The 25820-nt window shown below is 37.9% G+C and overlaps 2 protein-coding genes across 3 annotated transcripts in view; one reads left to right on the forward strand and one right to left on the reverse strand.

Moving 5' to 3' along the window:
* Positions 1-399: 399 nt before the first annotated feature.
* LOC115451547 (dipeptidyl peptidase 9) lies at positions 400-16467 on the reverse strand. 2 transcript variants are annotated; one of them, XM_037443700.1, is made up of 20 exons: positions 15909-16467; positions 13308-13509; positions 12280-12461; positions 11949-12046; positions 11161-11263; positions 10614-10735; positions 10321-10450; positions 9989-10157; positions 9507-9714; positions 8953-9048; positions 7945-8054; positions 7405-7557; positions 5419-5596; positions 3428-3523; positions 2975-3147; positions 2606-2749; positions 2218-2296; positions 1936-2128; positions 1639-1750; positions 400-851 (listed from the first exon to the last, which is right to left on the reverse strand). In XM_037443700.1, exons 1-20 carry the CDS (start codon positions 16178-16180, stop codon positions 759-761), a joined length of 2913 nt encoding a protein of 970 aa, XP_037299597.1. In that variant the 5' UTR covers positions 16181-16467; the 3' UTR covers positions 400-758. The 2 variants fall into 2 exon arrangements, with proteins under 2 accessions (XP_037299597.1, XP_037299598.1); XM_037443701.1 differs by lacking the exon at positions 8953-9048 and having other exon boundaries at positions 15909-16465.
* An 834-nt stretch (positions 16468-17301) lies between these two features.
* Positions 17302-25820, forward strand: part of LOC115451556 (metal transporter CNNM4) — a 33678-nt gene continuing 25159 nt past the window's right edge. The window contains exon 1 of the mRNA XM_037443208.1: positions 17302-17831. Coding sequence (XP_037299105.1) covers positions 17383-17831 — 449 coding nt within the window. The 5' untranslated portion in view covers positions 17302-17382. The remainder of the gene's footprint in view (positions 17832-25820) is intronic.

The raw sequence follows: 25820 nt of genomic DNA on the forward strand, positions 1-25820 counted from the left end.
CACGGACCTCTTTTCTGTTTGTTGTCAGTTATCAAATTCCATGTTTTTTTAAATTTAAAACTGACTTGACTATTGTACATTTTTGATACAAGGAAAGTCATCTACCCTATTATGGGATAAAGCAATCGTAAGGCGAGTAGTTTTAGAATAAAAATATTAAGGCTACAGCACTATTCCTTTCACTAGAACGTTTCTTACGAAGTCTGTCCTGCTCTATGCCTACGTATAACATCGGCGAGCAGTCAGTTTGTCTATATCACTGGACTAATATTTGTTCATTGGCAGTTCTTGTTATTCACACCACCCACACGTAAGCTTAGTAAACGAAGTAGATTCTATTTGTTTTTCAGCCTTAGCACCTTTAATAAGCCGACTAAATAAAATAAAAGAAAAACACCATTACATAACAATGATAATTTTATGTTTGCGGCGGAATCATTCAATACGATACCTTTACAGGTGAATACAACTAGAGGCTTGTCTCACAATGTAGCGGGGGATAACCGCCGCGCATCGACACCCAAATTGGAAACCTCATTTCATCCACTTATAATCAATTTGGTCATCTTATAATTGAACATTTCCCTATACATTGTGAAACAGTCCGTATTAACATTCCCGGCGCCTGCGCGACCTGTCCTTGGCGTTGGTTAACATATTTAAATGCTGTCTTTATTTACAACACGGGTTCTGTGTGGCGGAGTGACAGTTTGCGTCGTGAGTGGGCTCCGTGGGTCCGTGGGCCCCGCCCGGTCCGATTACAGGTTCTCATGCAGGAAGTGCAGGAGCGTCGCCTCGTAGTGCTTGGCGGCGTGCATCGCTCTCAACGAGTGTCTCTCGCCCGGGTACACCTGTTTATTTCATATAATAATCATTATAGAGATTGAGTTGCGCAGCTTACTATAGGGGCCCTATATTCAAATTGTTGTTTTGCTATTTCGGCAGCACGAATTTTTGCGCGCCCGCTTAGTTTCGTGTAGTTATGGGCCTAGAAGAGTCCCTAAACCGAGGGAGCCTGGTATCGATTGTCGAAAGCTGACGCATATAACACATTCACAGTCTGCACGGGTATAGATTCTGTGAAGGAACTTCAGAATGATAACTAAAAAAAGGGAAGTCCGACTAAAATAAAAATTATGATACAACCTTATTCATCTTTGCTAATACAACTTCTATGCGATAGTATAGGACAGTTAGTGGAACAATGAATACTTCATGGTTTTTCATTTATTTCATAACAGTCATCAGATGTAATGTCGATGTGGATATATTTGTAAAAATTATGCTTACTATTTTCCGGATTTTATAGTGGTTTATTATTTACTCCCAATGTTATTAATTAAATCGGAACCCAAAGACTGGCTGGCAAGACTTCAAAACACTGTTAAGTCATTTTGGAACCGACCAGATACAATTTAATAAGGAATATTTAGGTATTTATTAGTTATAGTTATTAAAATCTATGTTAGTTTTTAATGAAAAATTTGTAGTAATTATTCATAAATTCTCGCATAATATTCCCGCCCGTAACTCGCGCACCGCCAGGTGTAGAGAGAATTGTTCAACGCCGTTAACTCGGGAAAGGGCTTTAATAGGTATGAGTAAAATTGAAAATGGTAATAATATATCGGCAGTGACCTGCACTCGGTGCGGCTTGCCCAGGCGCACCAACTCGGCGAGCAGCGCGGCGGTGTGGCAGAAGTGCACGTTCTCATCCGCCAGACCGTGGATGATCAGCAGCCGACCCTCTCTGTACAAACGCAATAGAAATTGTAAGTTAAGAATTATTTTATGAAACCCTACACTGCAGCATTATTTTTATATTTCAAAAGTATCGACTCGCATCGCATCAAACAAATAATGTCTGCTGTGCTCCTACAGCAAGCAGTCACTCGTCCCAACGACATGAGTGATCGTGAAGCGGTGGGTACTCACTGGTCGGGGAAGAAGGGCGCATGCGCGAGCACGGAGGCGCGCGCGTAGGCGTGCGGCGCGCGGGCGGGCGCGCCCATGTACCGCTCCGTGTAGGCCGTGTCGTACAGCCGCCAGCACGTCACCGGCGCGCCCGCCACGCACACCTTGAAGATGTTCGGCCGCGTCGCCAGCGCCAGCAGCGACAGGTACCCGCCTGCACCACCCAATATCAAAACTACAACACTGTTCTCTTTCAATAATCGTCGTTGACAAAGCAGTTTTGGTCATTGTCGCAACACTTACCGTAACTCCAGCCGTGAATCGCGACTCTCTCCATGTCAATACAGCCGGTCTCCTTGGCGAGCCACTGCAGCACTTCCACCTGCACAGAAAAATACGTAATCTAGTGATCATGACCGGCATCAACGCACTACATAACACCGAACGTTAGTGTGTTTTTAAAAAATATCATTTAAAAAATCTTTTAGTTACTCAGTTCTTATACCTGTTCGCGCGCACCTTTACTTGATTGAACGCGGAAAATGCGCGCGCAACTCACGTGCAGCTCGCATGCAAGCCTATTCTGTTCGCTTCTTACTTATCTATTGATGCAAGCTGTGCGAATAAATATGCAAGTGCATTTCAATTTTTCGTCCACACAAATATTATAACACGCTTATATAAAACTGACCTGATCGTCGAGCTCCACCTGCCCCATCTTGCCCTTGATGGCGGCCTCCCAGGCGCGGCCGCGGTGCTTGGAGCCGCGCGAGTCCACCGCCACCACGTTGAACCCTCGGGCGGCCAACATGTGCATTCTCAATTGCCGGATGCCCTGCATTACAAAATAATATACTCATAAATACTTATAACAATAAGTACAATTTTTTTGGCCAGTTATCGCGAGTGAAAGAACGACGTTACGTGTCTTGACGTTGGCCAAATTTATGCCAAACTGTATGTATTATTTAACTGCAGTCAACTTCAAAGACTCATTGCTATGGCCAATATCTAATTGGACCGGAACACATCGTGTACTCTCAACAGCAGTATTGCTGACCTTGTAGCTGTTGGTGACGGTCTGCACCTCCGGGCCGCCGTAGACGTGCAGCACGGTGGCGCTGCGGCCGGGCCTGCCGCAGCGCCACAACGTGCAGTAGGCGGCGAGCCCGCACGACAGCCGCGTCTCGTAGATCTGCGCCGGCGGCACCTCCAGCGCGCTCAGCGAACTCTCTGCGCACACATTACGTACTGTCAGGTGCAACAAGGATTAACAGGTAAATTAAATTGGTCATGTGTGTTATAGAAGAGCTAGAGACTTTCCCGCCCTCACGCCCACCACTGCAACTCCTGTAATCCAGGATCAGCAGTGGCACGCATTTTGATACCGAGCAGTGAAGCTCGGCGAGTCTCAGAGAAAACTAATATGTCATTATCCCGCAACGAAATTAATCAAATAGAAAGATAGGGAAGAGTTGGAAATATTGAAGAGCTAGTGAACATTGTGTGTTACCTCTGACTAGAAGCGTGGTCTCGCTGCCGTCGATGTCGTCGCCGTCGCCGGACCGACTGTCCCACGAGCCGTTGAAACTGCGCGACTCCGACGATTCTACGAAAAATTAATTATCAAATTTCATTGCTTAATCCATATAGTATAGTTTGAAAGTAAATTTGTACACATATAGTTTGTAACATACGAAACTCGGTGGGCGTGCTCGCATATAGCTGGGGCATTCCACGTGAAGCGGGCACGAAAAAAAACTCGATGTCTCAGATTTTCGTAATATTTGATTATGTTATATCTGTATATGTCCTCGATCCAGATACAAAATATTATTAAAGTATAAAGCCTGGTTAGCGAGTTAAAGGACTTTGAAGTTTTGACTGGCCGGCTGGTATGCGCCACTTCGAATCCAATTATCAAGTTTTTAAATGTTACAATAAAATAAATAAAGCAATGAAATAAATACTTCATTTAATGAGCTTTTTAATTGTATTTTTGAAATTGAAAATGATTTTTTCTTTGAAAAAATGTGTTTGAAAGTTTCAAACTTGAATTTCACAAAGAAGCCATATTTATAAATTTTTTATTTTTTTTCTAAAAATAGCTACTATTGTATAGATAATCCCTGCGAAGTTTCATAATGGGCTGAGAAGTAGTTTAGGAGCTAGACCGATTATAGTGCCGAAGCGCGGCGGTCGCCAGAAAGAGCGAAGTAGAAATACTTTCAATTAAACTAAATACTTTCGATCAGAGTATTTTATCATGTTTTGCATCGCTTTAACGATTCAATTACATCTGATTATAATATAAAAAAATATATTTATATTACTGACGGTGCACAACAACATTTTAAAAAGATTTAATTGTATTAACTTGTTATATTTCAAATAGGTTTGTGGCAAAGATGCAGAATTTCATTTTCGTGCCACTTCACATGGCAGAAGGGCAATTTGACGGTCTCGGTGGTAACCTAAAATGCCTGGAGACACAAGCTAGTTTACATAACGCCTCAAACAAAGCCATCACGATACCCGACCGCTTATACATATAGGCTAGAACATCAATGCCACAAACTCATATTTATTATTACTACTACTATTTATTATTATTATTCGTATATATTTTAATGTTTCAAACTTGTATTTCACAAAGTTGGCATATTTATATAATAACTTTTTTCTACTAAAATAGCCAATATTGTATATAGATTATCCTTGCCAAGTTTCAAATGTTGTTGTGCACCGTCAGTAATATAAATATGTTTTTTAATATTTTAATCAGATGTAATTGAATCGTTACAGCGATGCAAAACATGATAAAATACTCTGATCGAAAGTATTTAGTTTAATTGAAAGTTTTTACTACTTCGCTCTTTCTGGCGACCGCCGCGCTTCGGCACTGTAATCGGTCTAGCTCCTAAACTACTTCTCAGCCCATTATGAAACTTCGCAAGGATTATCTATACAATAGTAGCTATTTTTAGAAAAAAAATAAAAAATATATAAATATGCCAACTTTGTGAAATTCAAGTTTGAAACTTTTAAACACATTTTTTTCAAAGAAAAAAAATCATTTTTCAATTTCCAAAAATACAATAAAAAGCTCATTAAATGAAGTATTTATTTCATTGCTTTATTTATTTTATTGTAACATTTAAAAACTTGATAATTGGATTCGAAGTGGCGCATACCAGCCGGCCAGTCAAAACTTCAAAGTCCTTTAACTCGCTAACCAGGCTTTTTACTTTAATAATATTTTGTATCTGGATCGAGGACATATACAGGTATAACATAATCAAATATTACGAAAATCTGAGACATCGAGTTTTTTTTCGTGCCCGCTTCACGTGGAATGCCCCAGCTGTTACCACGCACGGTTTTCTTGTTTGTGTCGAGGGGGTTTTTAATCCTAATGCGATTACATTGAGTGACTTTACGATTGCAAAAAACAACCGCCACCGAGAAAACCGCAGTGGCTTAAGCTGGCTATACGTAACTAACCGGAGGCGGCACGCTCCATGAGCGTGCCCTGCGCGTGCAGACGCGTGCCCGCCGCCGCGCCCGCCGCCGCGCCCGCCGCCGCGCCCGCCGCCGCGCCCGCCGCGTGCACGATGCGGAACACGCGCGTGCACGGCACGCTGCTGATGTTCGACGTCGTGATCACCGCCGTGCTGCACTCCTGCAACACGCACACCAACACTACAACTCAACTGCTAATTCATTTTATAAATTATGTATCCTATATACATTCTTTGGATTAAGCTACTACAACTATTACTAAAAGTATCACAATCGGTTTAGCTTTCTTTTTAAATCACCCGAAATAAAAAAATAAACAAGATATAGGATGAGCCCGCACAACAGTTCACACTCGACATGAACAAATATAATGCATTCTATAGATACTTCAGAAATCTAATACTGGCGAATCGCGATTACTTCCCGTACATTGTATAAGCTAACCACATCCGATCAGCCACGCAGACTACATTCCAATAATTTTTAATCATAAAAAAAACATAGTCGAATTGGGAAACTTCTCCTTTTTGGAAGTCGGTTAAAAAGGAGTATATGAAGGAGATTATAAATGTGCGGACAGAGTATTTGTTAATATATAAATGGTAAAGCTGACGACTTAAAATTGTCACCAAACCTGTATAAAAATTATGACCACAACATTTAGTAAGTTACAATTACCATGTAGATCGCATGTCAGAATGACGTTGAATAATGAATACCAAATGTACGCACATTCACAGAGTCTATTATTTAATGTATGATAATAGCATATAATAAAAAATATCAATTTGTACAAATTCACTGCTTAGACCTTAGAAAACCGAAACAATGAATCAATATCAGTTTTGACCAAACATTTTCTTTAAGAGACTTAAGCATCATAATATATATCTATACTATTATATAATCTATACTATTATATAAAGCTGAAGAGTTTGTTTGTTTGTTTGTTTGTTTGAACGCGTTAATCTCAGGAACTACCGGTCCAAACTGAAAATTCTTTTTGCGTTGGATAGCCCTTTGTTCGTGGAGTGCTATAGGCTATATATCATCACGCTATACCCAATAGGAGCGGAGCAGTAATGGCTAATCTCAGGAACTACCGGTCCAAACTGAAAAATTCTTTTTGCGTTGGATAGCCCTTTGTTCGTGGAGTGCTATAGGCTATATATCATCACGCTATACCCAATAGGAGCGGAGCAGTAATGACTAATCTCAGGAACTACCGATTCGAACTGAAAAATTATTTTTGTGTTGAATAGCCCTTTGTTTGTGGAGTGCTCTAAGTTATATATCATCACGCTATGACCAATAGGAGCGGAGCAGTAATGGCTCATCTCAGGAACTACCAGGTTGAACTGATAAATTTGTTTTGTGTTGGATAGCCCTTTATTTGTGGAGTGATATAGGCTATATATCATCACGCTATGACCAATAGGAGCGGAGCAGTAATGAAACATATTGCAAAAACGGGGACAATTTATTAGTTATGAGAGCTTCCGTTGCGTGCGCTGCGTAAACGGTTAAAGTTATGCAACAATGATGTATGACGGGATTGTTCCTCTTAAAAAGTTCTAAAAATATATTATAAAACAAAGTCCCCCGCTGCATCTGTCTGCCTGAACGTGTTAAACTCAAAAACTACCCAACGTATTAAGAGGAAATTTGTTATGGAGACAGTTTGGGACCCTGGGAAGAACATAGGCTCCCGGGAAACTACTACTTTTATAACGGTAAACTTTAGCCTGAAAAACTTTATAACGCGAGCGGAGCCGCGGGCAAAAGCTAGTATATGTATATATTTGTTATATATATTCAGTAACGACAGAATTAGACGTCTTTTTATTTTTCTGTATTTCAAACTAGTGATTGTCTGTTATAAATTCATCGAAATGTTTATTTATTTATTTATCGGTACATATAAATAAATAAATTATGTTAATGAAACCTTCTGGAACGAATCCGTACCTCGTCTATGTCGACGGTGCAGGAGTGTCCCACGGCGGTGAGCAGCGTGAGCGCGTGCGGGCGCGGCGGCGCCAGCGGGCACACGTACAGGTGCCGCTCCAGCGGCGTCTCGCGCAGCCCCACCACGTACACCAGCTGCCGCGCCTCGTCCACCTGCGGCACCGCCCCGTGTACATATAGTGAGCAGCACTGTTATCGTTTAATAACTGCCCCTAAATATAGAATATAATAGTCTTTTGTGGATAGTGATAGCCACTAATACCAAGTCGACCCTCGTTTGTGTGATTTTAGTATTTTTATTTTTTTGTTCAACCGAATAAGTCACTTGGCTGATGGCTGTCCATAAACAATACAAACTTGCAAAACTTCAAAATTAACCATTTGTAATTAATTACATTCTAAAGCCTCATAATACCCGTTACTTAGTTACTTTAGCTGCAACGTCGTTTTAATCGAAACAAGGTTCCTGTTTGGTGGTAAAAATAAACAAAATGTTTATATCTAGCCAAAGTGAGGTGAAACAGTAGTAACGTGACTTACCCATATCTTCTTTCCCATGACCTCCCACTCGCCGGCGGTGAGCGGTTCCTTGCTGATGATGTTCGGGCCCACCGCATTCGTCTCGTCATCCGTGATCATTTCTATCACCGCTGCCGACAAACCACTCCAATAATACTTCAATTGTATAATGTCTTTCAATTACTATCAAAATTTAACGAGTGTTCAGAAATATGAGAGTAAGAAAGAGATAAAAGTATATATATTAATGTGTTATTTTTAATGATGATTTATTGAAACAATTTTAACCTCGTTTTTTTTTTGTTAACATGTTTCACTGGATCATGCACTCCCAACAAGCAAAATAAGAATGGAAAATCGTGAATAATTTGGTTATACAATGATTATTTCCCTGTATTTTTGTCGATACCTATAGGTTATAACATTGTATAATTGTAATTTCCGATACAATCGAAGCTTAATGCAAAAATATGGCTCATATATGGTATCTTGTAGAATTATGCGATGACATGAGTCAATGCCATATGCCGCACGTCATCGACTTTAAATATATCAAAAGCCAGCAACTACTAGCTATAAGTATTATGCAATAAAAGCCAACATGACGTGACGAAAAAGAGAATAGTTTATGGTGATACTATGAATATAAAATCTAGGAGTTAACACAATTTTTATCACAATAAACATCAATTGCTTTTGTCTTAATTATAAGTTCTATTAAATACTATACGCTAGAACTTAATACGTTAACTCCAGCACAAACACGTGTTGTGTGTTTAAGCGCGCAACGTAAATGCAAACTTCTAGCATGTTACAATAGGCGCTACTATATTCACACGTAACGTGTGATGCCGCACTAGCGTTCCAATAGGTTAATGCTTAAACTTCTCGTTAGTTACACATCTAAAATATAAAACTTCTCGATACTTCACGAGTGGAATGGAACAAAATAGGGATATTAGTCAATGTCATGAGTTCTCATCAAGCGTGTATGTTTGCAACGATGATGATATTACTAGTGTTACTCACATTTGCCCCGTCTCCTTCTGATCGGCAAAGAGCAACAGTCCATCAATAAAAACGTACTGGCGAGTGTGGCCGCCCTCCTCCGGCGCCGGGACGAAGCTACGAGCGTACATGTTACACTTCACGATCAAATTCTACTTTTCATACTTTTTATATCAAACCCGCTCCCTCCTTGACAGCAACAGCGCAGTAATAAGGGGCAAGCACAACTATGTACAATTATTTCGTACCTGATGTCAACTTAGCCGAGATAATGAATGTCACTCGGAGCATACTTCGCGCCACTTCACCGACAGAAGCACCTCTTCGAGCGCCGCGTAAAGCTGTGCTAACAAGTAACTACTTACATCTTACGGCCGATAATGTGCAAGTCTCTCAATACAACCGCCAACAACTATTTAAAACTCGCGTAAATTAATTGCTAATATTAAGCTATAGTGTAATACTTACATACTGTGTGTTGCCAGCGACAGCACGTCAGATATACAAATAAGTTGCCCGTAAAATCCCCATACTTAAGCTATATGTGTATTATTTAGGCATTATAAAGTACTCACATCTGACTCTCTCCCTCCTGGCCGGCAGTAGTGCGCAGGTGATGAGGTAGAGGTGGAGGTATCCGCTCTCCTCGGAGGCCCATATGAAGCTGATGTGGTGTTCGCCGGGCGGGGACGGCGGCGACGGCAGGAAGTAAAGGATGTCGTGCACGTTGATCCACGCTTCAGGCGCCGACTCCGATACTAGCACTTGAATTTCTTGGATGGGCTGGGGGAAGATATTTTTTAATGGAGTTTGATATGTTATCTTCAGGTGAACTGCGATTCGATATTCATAGATATACAGCGGTTGTCGAACAAAACTTTTACACAGGAGTGGTAGCGCAGATAGCGAATTATTGTCTAAAAATAGCTACTATTATTACTTCGATAAATAATAGTTGACGCATCCTAACAAAATTTATAAATTGCATGCAACGAGTAAAAATGGGAGTATTTGAAGGTCTTATACCCATAACTGTAAAATGACAAAGTAAAAATACCTGCGTATAAGTGTGTGCGTTGTGTGCGTGCGCGTGCGCGTGCGCGTGCGCGTGGTGTCGCACGGCGTGCGGCGCGTGCTCGTAGTCTGCGCGCGCGCTGAACTCCGCCACCGGCAACAGCGCCAGCTCCAGCCGCTGCTGCTTGCGGTCCAGCAGCTGCACCCACACGCTGCAAGAACACACACACACTTCTTACAAACCACGGCAACAAACACGCCAATCAATAATATCAGCAGTGAAGAATCTACATTCAGAATCAATTAAAATTCAACTTTTTTACATTCATATACATGCTGTATGTCTCTGATATATGGAAGTGAGTCCATACTTACTACTGTCCGCACGGCGTCCACCCGACCCTGGCGAGGTACTCGAACCAGGGGAAAGTGTCCTTGAGCGGCTGTCGCAGCTCGAACCACTGGATGTCGGTCACCTCCATCGACTCGTCCGCGCTGTCTGTCGCTGATAACAACAACTGACTTTAATGAAGGTAATGTTACGCTATAAGCTGAAGATCTCTCCAAGGACTGCCCGAAGATACTCATGGGTGAAATAAATTACTTAAATTAAATATAATTATAGTTGTGTGACGTCATAGTATTGTAAAAACAATGCATCGACTTACGATGCGCATCAGCAGTCCCCTCCTGGTAGCAATCCAGCACAGTAGTGGGCGAAGCCTTCTGTAGCCTGAACGTCACCATCTTCAGAGTAGACTTCGCGTTTGGAGTGCCCGCGCGGGGAAATCTGGAACAAATTCAATTTATTAATCATTGGCTACAGTAGACTCATTACTGGGCATTCATTAATCATCCAATCTTATCTAATTTCAAGCTTATTCTGATTGCATTTTTAACAACTTTTCAACTAGCATACTTTGCCTATAAACGGATTGATTAAACGTAAGGGCGCCTTCAAATCAACCAAATGGTCAGCCATGCTACTTTTTATAATTTAAAAATTGCCACAGCTTAAACCTCGCTAAAGTAAAAGACCTAAAAGTGCCTTCAATTTGTCGCTAAGTATGCGCCTCGAGGCTGCGGTGCAATACCCGCACATGTTTTATATCACGTTTTCAATATTCTAAATAGAGAAAAATTACTTCTACGAAAAGAAAATTTTTACTGAGATAACACAGGTTGAAGGTTGTAATGAAGGCATATTCCCCTCACCTGAACTCCTCGACTTCCCCGCTGGTGGACTGTGACGAGGGGAAGCTAAATATCTTCACGTCGCTCTCATCCACTTCCTCGTACACTATCCGGTATACGTCATCTGGAAAAATATATTAAAACTTTAAATCAAAATCTATCTTTGTACTAGTAAAGTAATTTTCTTCCTATTCTTTTATCTAAAACTAGAACGCTTCCGATAAGTCCACTGCAAATGAACTTGGTCAGTTTGTAGTTTGTACTAACTATAGGAACTGATGGTAATATATTCGCATCCGACTACATTACTAAAGGCTTATAACTCATTACATTGATCTAGGTAAGCATCTTGCTTCTGAAACGATCTTATTTATATCAGGCTTCAAACAGGCCAGCTGCTGAAGGATATTCATCTGTTGTCCATTGATATTATCTAGTCTAGATTCTAGACCACTGATACCTAACCTTTTCAATATACTCACCCCTGTGATCTACGGGGAAAACTAATTTTACCCAAAATGTTATCAAAACAAACAATACAAGCAAATACAAATATCTTTATTAACCATAAATTGCTCCACAGCCTTACAATTTTAACATTTACTTTTATTTATTTTACGATTCTATAGTTAAGTTCCATTTTACCACCGTAAAATACCTGATTTACCCGCGCTGGTAACTACCCCTAGGTTAGGAACCCAGGTTCTAGACGGTAATTCACTTACAATCAGCTGGAGTGGAATCACTTTTCTGTGCCCATATAAGCCTTATGTTTAAAGGTGTACTATTCGTGGATAAACTGCACTCACCGTCGGACTTGGGTTGCCACCAGAAGCCGGTGTACCTTGAGAACTCCTCCTGCGTGACGTAGCACGGCACGCCCGCCTGCCGGGGGTCATCAGATAATCTAATAACGTAAATGCTTATTTACTCAACTGCCATTCCAAACTCACAATGTAAAACTAAGGTCAGAGTGATTCAATGGTTCTCACAGCTAACATAATTTATATTTACATATCGCTAAAAATAAACTGAGATTTTCTAATAAACTTCATCAATCTACTAACGACTGTGGTTCAAATGATAGAAATTTATGGGACCATGGTGTGGTATTTTGGTCTTTAACCGTTCTTGATTTACCTATCAGGCTCGTGTCCCTTGCAGGCGTAGGTGAGGCGCGTGGGGCGGCGCAGAGCCCCGGCCGCCAGCCAGATGTCGCCGCGCGCCGCGTGCGCCACCAGCGCGGGCGCGCGCGGACACATGGCCGGCGTCAGCGCCGCGCCGCCGCCCGTGTTCAGCGAGCGCGGCACCAGCGGCGGCGACTGCGCATCACATTACTATCAACTGCCTTTATTTAAAGGTTTTTGTGACGACCACGGATAAACTAATTTATAGTTCACTGATCAACTAGTTTAAACATCAACATTAATATTATGAATAGTGTTGGCGTTTAGTTGAGTAATGTAGTATCCACTCAGCTCATCACAATAAATGCAACACGTGATTTCTGTAACAGCGTAGCGAACCCGATCTTCAGTGCAACACACACTACGAGCGTGCCGTAAGAAGTGAGTTTTGGATTTGCACCAACTACACAAAAAACACTGAATGTAATTCGTTGTTGTAACAGTAATTTTTACACGGAAAATGTTTGCGCCCACATCTATACAGAGTTTTTTTTAAATGGCCTAGCTTCCGCTGTGTGCCGTATAAGCATTGCGGTCTTATGAATACAACAGCAGGGATCTTGTTTCACCGTCTGCACAGCGGACTGCTATATATATGAAACCATAATACTTGCAATTAAAAATACATATCTAATATATGTAACTAAACTAACGAAGTTGATATTCACTGTACCAATGTTAGGTAGCAATTATTAAAATAGACAGAATATGTAGAATTATTCAAATTACGGTATGCAAATCATAATTCTATACTTAAAACTTATAAACCTCATTCAAATTAATAAATATGATATGTAATTGAGTTACGTTACTAAATATGGACACTAGAAATGAAACGCGCACACATTTTGACAACGCGAAGGCCTACTGAATTGTTTACTGTCATGGAATACTATTACCTAAGAATGTACTTGTCAGAGGTAAAGCATTGCAACTAAATTACATAAAATATTGATTCACTGACAGCTTGAAATTGCTCACCTGGTTAGGTCCTTCCTCTGCAACAAACAAGGAAGATGCGCAGGGGAACAGCACGCGACCGGTCCTCGGATGTAGCTCGTACGAGGCTATCCCCCAGGCGGCCACGCGCTGCCTCTCCCACAGGAGTTGCTCCTCGCGCGACCACTTGCCTGACGTCACGCCAAGTGCAACATTCGACTCGATCAGCGGCTTCCAGTCCAAACTGTAAATTAGCTTTGAATGTATAGGAAGTAATAATGCAGGTAGTTTGAAAATGGCAGCTATGACATGGCTTAAATAAGAAACTTTTCACGATTGTCAAATTCAGCTCAGTCTTGTAAACAACCAAAATTTTTAAATAAATTTTAATGATATATAAATAACAATCTAATAGTTGATAAGTTGTAATATTCATTAAATAGCCTGACTAAAAAAATAAAAATCCTTGCCATGTTGTGGTAACATATGAAATTAATTTCTTGTACTGATAACATTCAATCTTTAAATCGAAATAGCAAATGTACTGCTCCAAAGCAGTTATTAATTTTTCCAATCAGTTTAATTAATAATTCATGTCAAAATCTGGTACTTGATGAAATAACAGCAGTTCTTTTATGATGTACCTTTTTGTAGTTACCCATACATCAAATATTTTTTTAGAGTAGGTGGGGCCAAATTAACATAGCATTAGCCTTACAATATAATAGCCATGGCAAAATATTGCATTTATGAAATAAGCCATATCATATCCAAAACTGGTTGACACACTACAAACTGACTAAATTATTTCCCAAATTCACCATAAATTACTTTATCCTTTATTCTTCACTAAGTATTGCTCGCAGCTACAGCCATGCTAAAACTCATTTGGCTACAAAAGATCCTTAATTACTTCACCGATAGTAAATAGCGCCATCTATACCACACCAGTACCATTTGTTTAAAAAACAGATAAAATGGTATTATTTCCCACAGGAGAAAGTTACCTGGTGAATAAAAATTTGCCATTTCATTCAAATCTGTTCCCTAGTTCCTGAATTTACTTCTAACAAAAATCCAAACACCTTCACAATCTTCGCATTTATAAAAGTAGTAAGACCTGGCAATATACTATTTTCAAAGGCCATGTCAATGTCAGCTTCCTACATTTTGCCCTTGTGTATACAACAGGAACTTTATGGAGCTGCCCATTGTTTACAATTTTATTGTTTTTAATTTTTTATCTGATTTTTTTTTATAAGGGATGTATATTAGTTGTCAAAATATATCTCTAACGAATTTAATAGAATGTAATGTATTACTTTAATATATTCCATTACTTAGCCTAAAATACATTTCTAAAATAACACAGTTTCTTATGTAACATGGCATAAATTATATTACACTATCTACTTGCCAAACATGCAATCAAGGCCTAAACTAAAATTATGTAACACAATTTCTAAAAAAATATTATTTAAGTAATAAAATTGTTGCAAATGTGCTATAAACATATTTTCACTTTAGAAGGTCTTTATATTGTTTCAAAATTAAATTCTGTGTTGTGTGTGTGTGTGCATACCACACATATAATGCCAGCCCTGTTTTATGTACCATCCCATCACTGGGGATGTACCTTCTCAATCACAGAGAGGATTTTTTTATACAGACATGGTAAAGTAACCCTTCTGCACTAAATGGTAAGTGGAGTGAAGTCCAATAAAACATTGAATGAGAGATGATTACCCCTCAACAGTTGACTGAATTATGCTGGCCTTTTCTGGACTAGGACCAGTACATTGGCCTAGTGCTGATTGGTAGACTTCACATGCCTTTGAAAGATCTTATGTTGGTGTGGCCTAAACATGAATACAATGGTCTGATCAGCAGATTTTTGAAAGGCTGTTGTACTTATTTGCCTTTGTGCTACTTGCAAGCATGAAACTGATGCCATGAGGCTCCTGAAATTGTATGGCCCTAGACAAATGCCACATTCACCTAGATTTGAGAAAATGATGTTGGTATTTATACAGCTTCTTATTGAAATAATATATACCAGCTTCAACTGGATTGTTACCAGAATAGGCCACTTCTCAGATTTTTGTTTATTCATACTTTTATATATACTAAATATAGTCACCTCTCTAAGACTATAAAATATACATGAATCTACATCCAGACCATAGAAGAATAAGTATTAATGGATATTCTATATAAACATTGACATTATTATAAATTCTTTTCTTGGGTTCTCTCTTAATTTAGAAAAACAAATTCAATTTCAAGAGGTCATTTTGGAACTAATGTTAATTTAAAGTACCAACAAAATCTATTTAAATATTATGATCTTAATATGTACTGAAAATAAATCTGATTAAAAGTAACGTGATTTTAAGAGGCCTTTCTCGTTAGAAGGAAACCTAGCACAAATCAGTTAGCTAACAGCATGAGCTGCAGTGTTCTACCCTGATCCACTACCCAGAAATCAGTATTCATGGATCTTATCCAGAAAGTAATAGGACTACTGGTTATTAGTACTCTTTATGTATCTGATATAACGATTCTGATGTTATTGTCAAGTGGACCATACCTTACGACTTGGAAAGGCACTTGTCGCGATACGTAAGAATGTTGTCAACATACCGAGCGTTATTGGGCTGCTGCGTCGGCGTCACGTCCGTGTACAGTAACGTTATTTCCCAGCCATTCTGCGGAGGCCTCAGGAAGTATATCCTCATCTTCCCGTTGCTCAATTTCCTAAAGGATATCGCCATTGGCGCCATCATAGACAAAGAGAACAATTCCTTCCTCAGATCGTGCACGGCTTGCCTCACTTCTGCCCACGAATACTTCTTCGAAGGAGCCCGTACCATCTCCCCCGCTGCAGCGCCGTCTCCAGCCTCCCTCACTTCCATTTCGACTTATATTTTATGAAATTATTTTCGTAAAAAAATCTTTCTCATGTTGCAACAAAAGCTTGTTGTTAAGTCGACACGTACGTATATACGGGCGTATGCCTAATGTTATATTACTTTAACCTCATTATTGTAATTATTTAATGTTTTAAGAGTTTCGGTTAATGTAATAGAGGACAACGCACTAATTTTCTTTGACTTTCTGTCTTGCCAAATGGTCGCTGCCCGATTGTAGGGCTACGATGATAACACGAAATTACTTTCGTAAAAATGATGTTTTCTTCTCTTTTTTACCTACTGTACTAGAAAGAGATAAAGTCGATGTCACTGGCAAATGTCAAATTAAAATAGAAAAAAATAGTTTTTACATATTTTATTTGGATACGTAGTACCAAATTATTATATTGGAGTCGGTGCTTTATTTAACATACTTTTCGTGAATTTGTTTATTACTTAGCTTATCTGGGAATTAGAATTAAGTACCTAGAGCAAAAATCGAATTAATGTGCATATAAACATTAAATAATTAATCATATCTCTCAAACATGTCGATGTAGTATAATGTAGAATAATTAATAATAGACGAAAGCGAATACATTTTACAAGAAGCTTGGGTTTAAGCTTCTTGTATATATAGGTGCATTATACTTTTTTTGTTTGATTTATTAGGATGTAGCAAATCCACATGAATATTTTTGAGTGAGATGCATTATTTCGCGGCAGCGTATCCGAATCTTGTTTTATAGATATAAAATTCGTTCTGAAATGTACCATATTACTTATCATTGTTTTATTCTATTAAAAATAGATTAGCATTTTGTTTTATATATAAAACATAAGCAATATGATTATTAAATAAAGTATTTTATGAATATTCTTTATGTATTTAAAAGAATTACGTATACTCGCTGTCTGCCATCCATTAAACAAAGCGTTTGCTGGGATTAAATATTTTCATAAACAATTCATATAATTATTATGTAGTATTTATTGAATTATTACAGAAATACCCATTTAAAATAATTATTATACAGCTGAGAATATTTTCAAGGTCATTTAATATCGACCGGATATGACAGAATATTTTTCAAAACTACCGCAGTTCCGGCAACAATTGCCGCCGAAGTGTCAAACAGCGCAAAATATGTCGCGATAGTGGTCGACGCGACGTTGTTTTCATTCACTATTTACGTGCGTGTAAAATGGCATCAGATACTCGTGTGTTACGGACTTGTGGTTTAATATTGTATGTTTTATTTCACGTGAACGCTTCGTTTGACAACAATGCGGAACCACGGATACTTTCATTGAAAATTAATAGTAAGATATGTGAAGAGAATACATGTAAATATTTTTTAAATGTGAGCGGTGGTGAATTTGTCGGTCATTATTCATGGAGGCTGACCCCGTTGGCGGCTGCACAGGGTGGTAACTGTGACGTCATTCACCCCAATCACGAGATTAAAGAGATTACAAGTGAAAAATATATTACGACGTTGCAAATAATTTTACCAAATCGCAGTGGTAAAATATACTTTTGCGTCCGTTACGATGATGAAAAAAACATACCGTTCGGCGGCAAATGGGTTCATCAGGGTGTGGAGTATTACTTGGACCCGAAAAACGACGTAGTCGCACTGGAAAGCCTACCGTAAGTAATTTTATTTTACGGTGCGAGAATTATAAACGTAATTCACGTAACCTGGTAGTAAATATCATGTAAACCTGTGTAATTTATGAAACCTTTTGGTATCAAAATTATATTTTATTTTACTAGATTTTAAATATCAAATTCCCACTTTATTTTGTTTTAAAATAATGCAAAAATCCTCAACTAAAGCTTCTACCTGCAATGTGAATACTCTACATGTAATGGAAAGCTTTGTTTAATTTCTATTTAATCATTTTGTTCCTTAAACGTTGTATGGATTACAATTTATTTGTAATTAGGTGACAAATTTGTACCTTAAGAATAATGAATATATCCTCAATTTGTAAATATATTTTTGCAACCCTTAATAGGAGGTATATTTTGTCTTGTATTAGATATGATGTGATGTCCATGTTCAATATCTATCATTCAGATAGAGCTAAGACAGAATTCTGTAATGTACTAAAAACATTGCCTAATGATGGGAAAATGACACATATCCATAATGTCAGAATTTCAAATATTTGTAGATGTGCCTGATCTATATTCTTATGTAACTGTTCAGTTTAGGAATTTCCAAAAAATCCTCTTTTAATCTTACCTGTGTTGTCTAGTGTACAAAATGCTTTTAGAGTCAGATTTCAGCAATGGATAGTTTGTCACAGACTAGTGTCAAGAATTGTACATAATGCTACAATGCATAAACAGTGATGTATTGTGGATTCTTGCTGCCCCGAGTGGGCTCAAAATTTGCTGCCCAAAGACAGCAGGCAAGAGCAAGAAAGGTGATTTGAACCCACACACCTTCCCTAGACACTGGTGCATGTACAAAGGATTTTTTTTAGTTCTTTTACATATTTTATTATCCCTCCACCCAACCAAAAAGCAATGCTATGTCACTGCACATAACAATTATTGAGTAACAGCTGGGCTTATTTTATAATCTTACTTATCTATTAGTTCCATACAGGATCTAAAACATTAACAAAGATATAAATTTTACCATCATATTAATATTATCCCTCATTTATATATTATTTACAGTTTGTATAGAAAAGTACAACATTCAGGTGGTGAAAATTATTAAATGGGGAAGATACTGAGTTATTCCTATGACATCATGTCATCCTAGTCTATGCACTGCTTTGAAGATGCAACATTCATGATGCAATTTTAATCATCCTAAAAATGGGTCAAGTAACAAACCTATCTATACTAAAATTATAAAGGGGTCATTTGTAGAGAATATTCTTTGGAACTACTGAACCAATTTAGAAAATTCTTTTATTTCTCTTCACAAGTCTTATCCTGTATTAATATCTTGGTCTTATTCTGTATTAATATCTTGGTCTTATCCTGTATTAATATAAGCTGGGTTATTTTTATATCCAGGAAAAGTTATATCATCACTCTGCGTCGCAATTTAAAAACACGCAATCCTCTCATCACTGAATACTTCTTTCAGTTATTAACAGAGTTTTGAACAGCTGACCGAAATTGCTTTTGCGGTCGTTTTTGTGTTCTCATTGTGTAGTCACCAGTCTCCCCTCACACGCTCACTACACCCTCGCCTGAGTAATCCTCTGGCCGCGCCACCCTTATATCTACGTGTTTATTCAATAGTATAGTTTACTTCCTACACCTTTTTCGATAGGACGGCCCCATACAAAATAAGCATTCCGGTAAAACGCTTGCCTTCCAACTTTTTTAAAGTTAAATATGATGTGAGTTCACGCCTTTACCCCTAAAGGGTACACGGAATTTTAACGGTGTACGGCTTTCTCCTATCCCATGACGTGATAGAAGGACTTATCGCGATATCGTGCACTTCCAACTTAAAATACTTATGCGTTCTTTGAAATCGAAAAAGTCGCAATTTTAAATGACAGTTTCATCTATCATTTCAATAATACTCACCTCCACGTATTACATCGATAGTATATCTGGAATATTGGATTATGAAATCGCCAACGTTCTAAGCGACATGTCGGAACAAAGCTGGCTTTCTACATCTGGACGACAATTACCCGCTCGACATAAGCAAGAAATTAAAGCGTGAAGCTAAGTTAAGATTAGCAAGTTCTTGCAACAATATAAAAACTTGCTGATACGTTTATACTAGCGGCAATGTGGCAATAAATATGCACAAGCGACTCGACGCAAACTTCAAAATATGAAGCCAGCTTGCCGTGGCTGATTTCATAGCACAAATAGATTCAAGAAAATATTTTATGCAAATTTTCTTGTTGATCTAAACCTTAACAAAAAACGAGATTGTCTCCTACAATGTATGAATTTTTTTATGAATTTTTCTCGGCTTACGCTGATTATTCTAATAAAACTTATAAATTTTATATCGCGACCATGAATATATCTTGCCGCCTCTTTTGTGCGAGAACTTTTCTGATGTAAATAAGACCTTACGAATTATTACCAATGTAATGGCACTCACGCACGAACACGTCGGAGCTGAGGTTTTAAAAAGAGTTATGGCGTTGTTCCGGTCACAAATATCATTTGGAATTTGTTGTTCCATTCCACAAAGCACTCGGTAAAAATAAACTATGAAGCATGTACGATTTCTGCTTAACTGCTCCATGTATTTCATGACCTATGAAATAGCGATCCTCATATAATAAGGGAATTTAGACTATGTAGTCCAAAATATTGCTTAGATACATTTATCATGACCGACGCAATAACTACTGCAATAGCGATACCCTTATAATAAGATAATTTAGACTATAATATGTATAGTCACCCATTTAGCTTTAACACAGTTAGAGAGGAGGCCAAAATCTATCAGAAGGACGTTTTTCCGGTTTGTTAGATAAATATTATTTTTATCACGAAAGAGCTCGCCAACTCATCCAAGAAAGCTGTTTAATAAAACACCTATCAATAGCAAACAAAAAACCTAATAAAAGTCCACGCCGAAAAAATACATTTAAAGTCTAGAATCAAAGGATTAAGTCATCAGAAGATATATTTCTAAAGTCTAATTTTAATTCGCAGCTGGTGTTTCAGCAAACAATGAATAATATAATATTATATGACTAATAAAATACTTTAATCCGAATCGCGTTTGAAGATTTATAACTGTTTCGCTCTATGCAACATGAGTCATGAAATTATTGTTAAGTTACACTTTGATGTCATGTTTCAAAATAAATTTGCATTGAGCAGGAGACTATGATCACCTAAGATGTTTTTATTAAAACGTCATTAATTATCACTATGAGATTTCATTTCAGAATATTTGATATGGTTTTGTAATCCTTCATCAGCAATCAATTCATTAAAAAGTTTTCTATGTATGGTGATAGATTTGTGGTAATTATTTGCGCAAATTATACTCTGACAACTCTACACCTACGTAAACAGTGTCTCGGTACATTTGTTGTAATACATTTAGTAAAATATGATAGTGTTTACATAAATTGCTCACATATGGCGTTCAATACGATACTCCCGTATTTATAAAGAAAGATTCATAGATATATTTTTTATAAAATGTGCGTTGTTTCCATATATTTTGTAAAGTAAGACGCACCATCGTCACTTCATTTTATCAGGGGTATTTTTAACCCCGACGTTATTGGGTTGCGGCGCGCCTCAGTGCGTCAATCAGTCTAGGGCGCTTCGTCTAACTCAGCTATTCTCAAACTGCGTCTCTTTACGCTTTTCCAAGTGGCCCATGTGAGTTAAAAAATCACTATAACTGAAGAAACTACTGATTTCTTATGTTTACACGAATGTTAGACGTCGAAATAAAACTATTCTTCGGATTTTATCGCGGTTTTTTATATTATAATTATCTTCCGACGATTTGAAGACTTTGCAGCCTTCTTGGTAGGTAACGGTGGGGACTGCGGAAATCCGGAAAATCATTTTATTTCAATAAAGAAACATTTCCCAAGATTTTGAGTTGTATACTTACCTTTCAAACTAAAATTATTTCATTAATTGTGCAAACTTTTTATTAAAAATAAAATAAAGAGTCACATTTTAAATACGTTTTCATACACTTAAGTTGATCAATGAATTTACCAAGGCACCAAAAGCTAGATGTCTTGCGGCTCGTAAATATAAAGATTGAGTAAGGCTGATCTAGCTAGGGCCGGATATAAGCGGCTATAATGAAATTGCAAAGTAAACAAACACGATGGAAGGACTACGTCGAAATAGAGAAATAACAAGTCATGCAAAAATATGCAATAATAAAAAGATCAAACAACTTGTAAAAATGTATACAGCAAACATGGTACGGTTAGCAGTAGTCACACATTATTATTTTGATACACATTTCAGTAATTAAAAACATAATTTCTACTGTGTTGAAATGCAATATATTTTACCAAGCAAGTATTTACTAAAATATAGTTGACATACACATCATAAAACTTTCAATCTCCAGGTTCTATCTCGTCGCGACGTCAAGTCGGTTTTGCAATATGAGGCACCTCACAAGATTATACTATTCGTAAAGTACTTATCCGTAATCCGTTACAACCCTAATATACCCACACTCGAAAACTGTTCATAGCTCTTTTTATTTAGAGTTAAGGATATGATTGCTGTGCTAACATATTTATTACAGGATGATTTCTTAGAATACGCGAAGTCGTAATATGAATAATGTATTGAATTTTAACTTAGTGAAAATAAAGTTACACTGCACGTAATGTTTCATTGCCACATTATAAAAAGAGAATCAAAAACTAATAAGGTTAAAGAACTATAATAAAAATACATTCTTATAATTACCTTATAGATACTAACAGGTACTACAAACAATGTTAATTGATTCGTGTTCCGTTAAGAACACCTGCACTTGTCGAGTAGGTACTGCACGACCTAAAAGACGTAATGTAAATAAAAGTTCCAATAGAGCAGCCGATGAGCACTTTCTATATTGTTCGTCAGTTCGTGTCACTTCCCGAAGACAACTTGTCTGCCGTGATATCTTGGCCGTGTGCCAGCTGTGGGTATTAGAGCAATTTCTTTTGTTTTCGGTTAAGATAAAATGAGACTTCCGAATTGCCTGGTGTCGATGTACAATCATGCCTTCGATATAAATCAGCTATATACAGCTACTGACATCGTAGAGTAGTTTATCGAAATCGACTTGAGCTGTATCTCACTTGTTAGTAGATCCTATGACGAACATAGATATACATTTACATTAACATTGCGAGCTGCTACTATTGCAAATATATAAAAGATGAAAATAGAATATAAATCTTTATTAGTCACGCAAGAGAACATAGTTGCAATTATGACAAGTCAAGACAATCACATGAGAATAATAAGTTACTTCTTTTTAATATGTTGCCGTTTAATTTGCAACAGAAAAATGACAATAAAACTACATAATACTACGCAAGTTCGGGTGGGTACTATACTCGTATGACATTCGACTGAATTTACAAAATATTTTTGGTCTAGTACAATAAATTTCTTAGAAAAATTCCAATTACAAATGAAAGCGAATAGGAGGCGTCACAGGCGATCGCACTGTGTATGTGTAACTGCTTCTCATAAAAGTGTGAAAAATATAAATACTTTATCATTGCCAAAAATCTTTCTCGTCTTTATTACGTAATCCATAAAAAATGCAACACAAAATATGAAGTGTTGACAAAACTTTAATCTGACGCGAGCATATCTTTGGATACCTCTCTCCTCATGTTGAACTGCAATATGACTCGCTTCTCGATATTTAGACACTTGCACTCTCCTTCATTGGTACTTTGAGACCACCCGTGTCGGCAGCGTATCGTATTGTATTTATTATATGCCTGCGTTCACGGCAGTGACCCCACCGCATCTGGTGGTAAGTAGAATAGTGACGACTGACGAGTGATGATTACCCCTCGGCAGTCGACACAACTATGCTGGCCTGTAGGAACCGGATATTCACAGGCTGATCCCGGAACGCGACACATTTACGTGGGCCACTATAGCAGGTTTTAACACCTTGTGCACAGTCATCGCTATCCGGGTGGATATAAAATATAACCTATCACCAGCAAAGATAAACCCGGTGTATGAAATAGGCTTTAAAATCCAGGTATGTTTTTTATTGGGCCGTAACACTGTCGTACTGTTTACTAAACTAATGTACCAGTTGGCATACGTCCACAATTTGCGAAATGTTTTATGTGAATTCATCAATTCTTTTCCTAAGATTAAATAAGTACATGTAACGTATAATATGAGTTAACTTGAGCACTTCAACACAGCCCGTGTTGCTTTCTCTTAGTGACAAAATCTTTTAAAATTTGTTTAGTAGTTTCTGAGCGCATTCTAACAAACTCTTCAGCTTATAAAGACATTAATGACACGAGAAATGAACCGACGGCTAATTCAACGACTGTAGAATGGCAGCAACAATACATTGATGGCCCCTTGCCTGAGAGAGATCTATTAGTTACATAACCTGCACGAACCTAAAATCTACATGAAACTGAAATATACGGATGTGGTTAGGCCTTTATGGCGTGTTTGCGTTTACCTAACGCGGATTGAATATAAATACAAAAGAAATAGATTATACTTAGTGATTCAAAGTGTAATATTTTCAGCAAAGTGAGTCAGACAGTTGCGGTTACACGAATGAGACGCTGTTTGTTCAGCATTACCTCGTCGCGGTCAATATTGTCTTGACTTCTCTACCAAAGAGAATCTTCGGTAGTCCTTACTCCACAGTGATATAGTGTGAGTTAACAGACTTCTGGCTGGCGTCCGAACTCCATAGAGATATTCTGTGAATTGACAAACTTCTGGCTAACGAATTCAAGACTATTTGATCTTCTTTAGCTTCACCATTAAACTGTAGAACAGTTATCTCACCAGTCTTGTGATTGCTTCTCGCTTCAGAAGTATGGCGTAGTCTGGCTATCACTATATGTATAGTCTAGTGCTCACCTCAGACTGACATACCAATCAAAATCCACTAATTTTCTTAGGTGCAAACATGATGGTTGTATGATTACCGATAACCCCGATCCAACGCGATGCCTCCTTATGCGTTTCTATATAGAGACCCGAAAGACAGCGCCGAGCCAAGCTTTTGCACTGTTGTTCATCTGTGGGTCATGTGATCCAGTCCACAATTTTTTTTCCCTATGTCGCCCTTTTGGTCCCAATAATACTTCAATGGTTCGCATTCCACACAGCAGACGTTTGCATCAGAAGCCCTGGATGTGTTTTTTACATCCAGGTCCGATCCATACAATTCCCTCTATTTCTGATAGATACATAAGTACACGTGCTTTATTATACAGAGTCATTTTGACATCGCGTCACTAATTGCAACCATATACTTATGTACTTGGAAATAACACTTTACAATAAGTTACTTGAGCCGTAGATGTAAAATAAAAAAGTGTAAGTTTTGAACAAAATAAATATTAATAAGAAGTATTTTCAATTTTACGCATCCCCACTATTACTACTCGAGAATTCGTCGCAGTGGCAATATCATATTTTCAATCAGGAATATATCACGCACACGCCATATTCACATTTGGTAAACTACAAAATGAACAAAAAATCAGAAAACTGAAACCAGGATTTTTGGTGAAAATATTCGTTATTAATTGATGATTTTTGGGCACAATGTCAGCAAAGGTGAAGACAAGTGTGTGATTTCATTTAGTACCGCAACGGCAAAGAGATCCTGTAAACAAATGTGTTTTCCAAGCTTGATGAGATCTATGGAAGTAGGTACTTCATAAATACTAAATAATTGCAGGTTTGCATACTTTATAATGTGAATAAAAGTATTCAGTTTAGTCACAGTTACTCAGTGGACACAGCTAACTGCGTCGATCTTACTTAAGATGACACATTCATGCTAATCGCTAACCATAACCACTGTACTTAAAAAATCGTTTGCACTCGTACTGTCAGTGTTAATGGACCTATATTTATATCTATCCCAATGAATGATGACCTTTAAATGTTTCTTTATAATCGTCATAT

This window comes from Manduca sexta, chromosome 26, assembly GCF_014839805.1.
Source record: "Manduca sexta isolate Smith_Timp_Sample1 chromosome 26, JHU_Msex_v1.0, whole genome shotgun sequence".
Classification (NCBI taxonomy): domain Eukaryota; kingdom Metazoa; phylum Arthropoda; class Insecta; order Lepidoptera; family Sphingidae; genus Manduca; species Manduca sexta.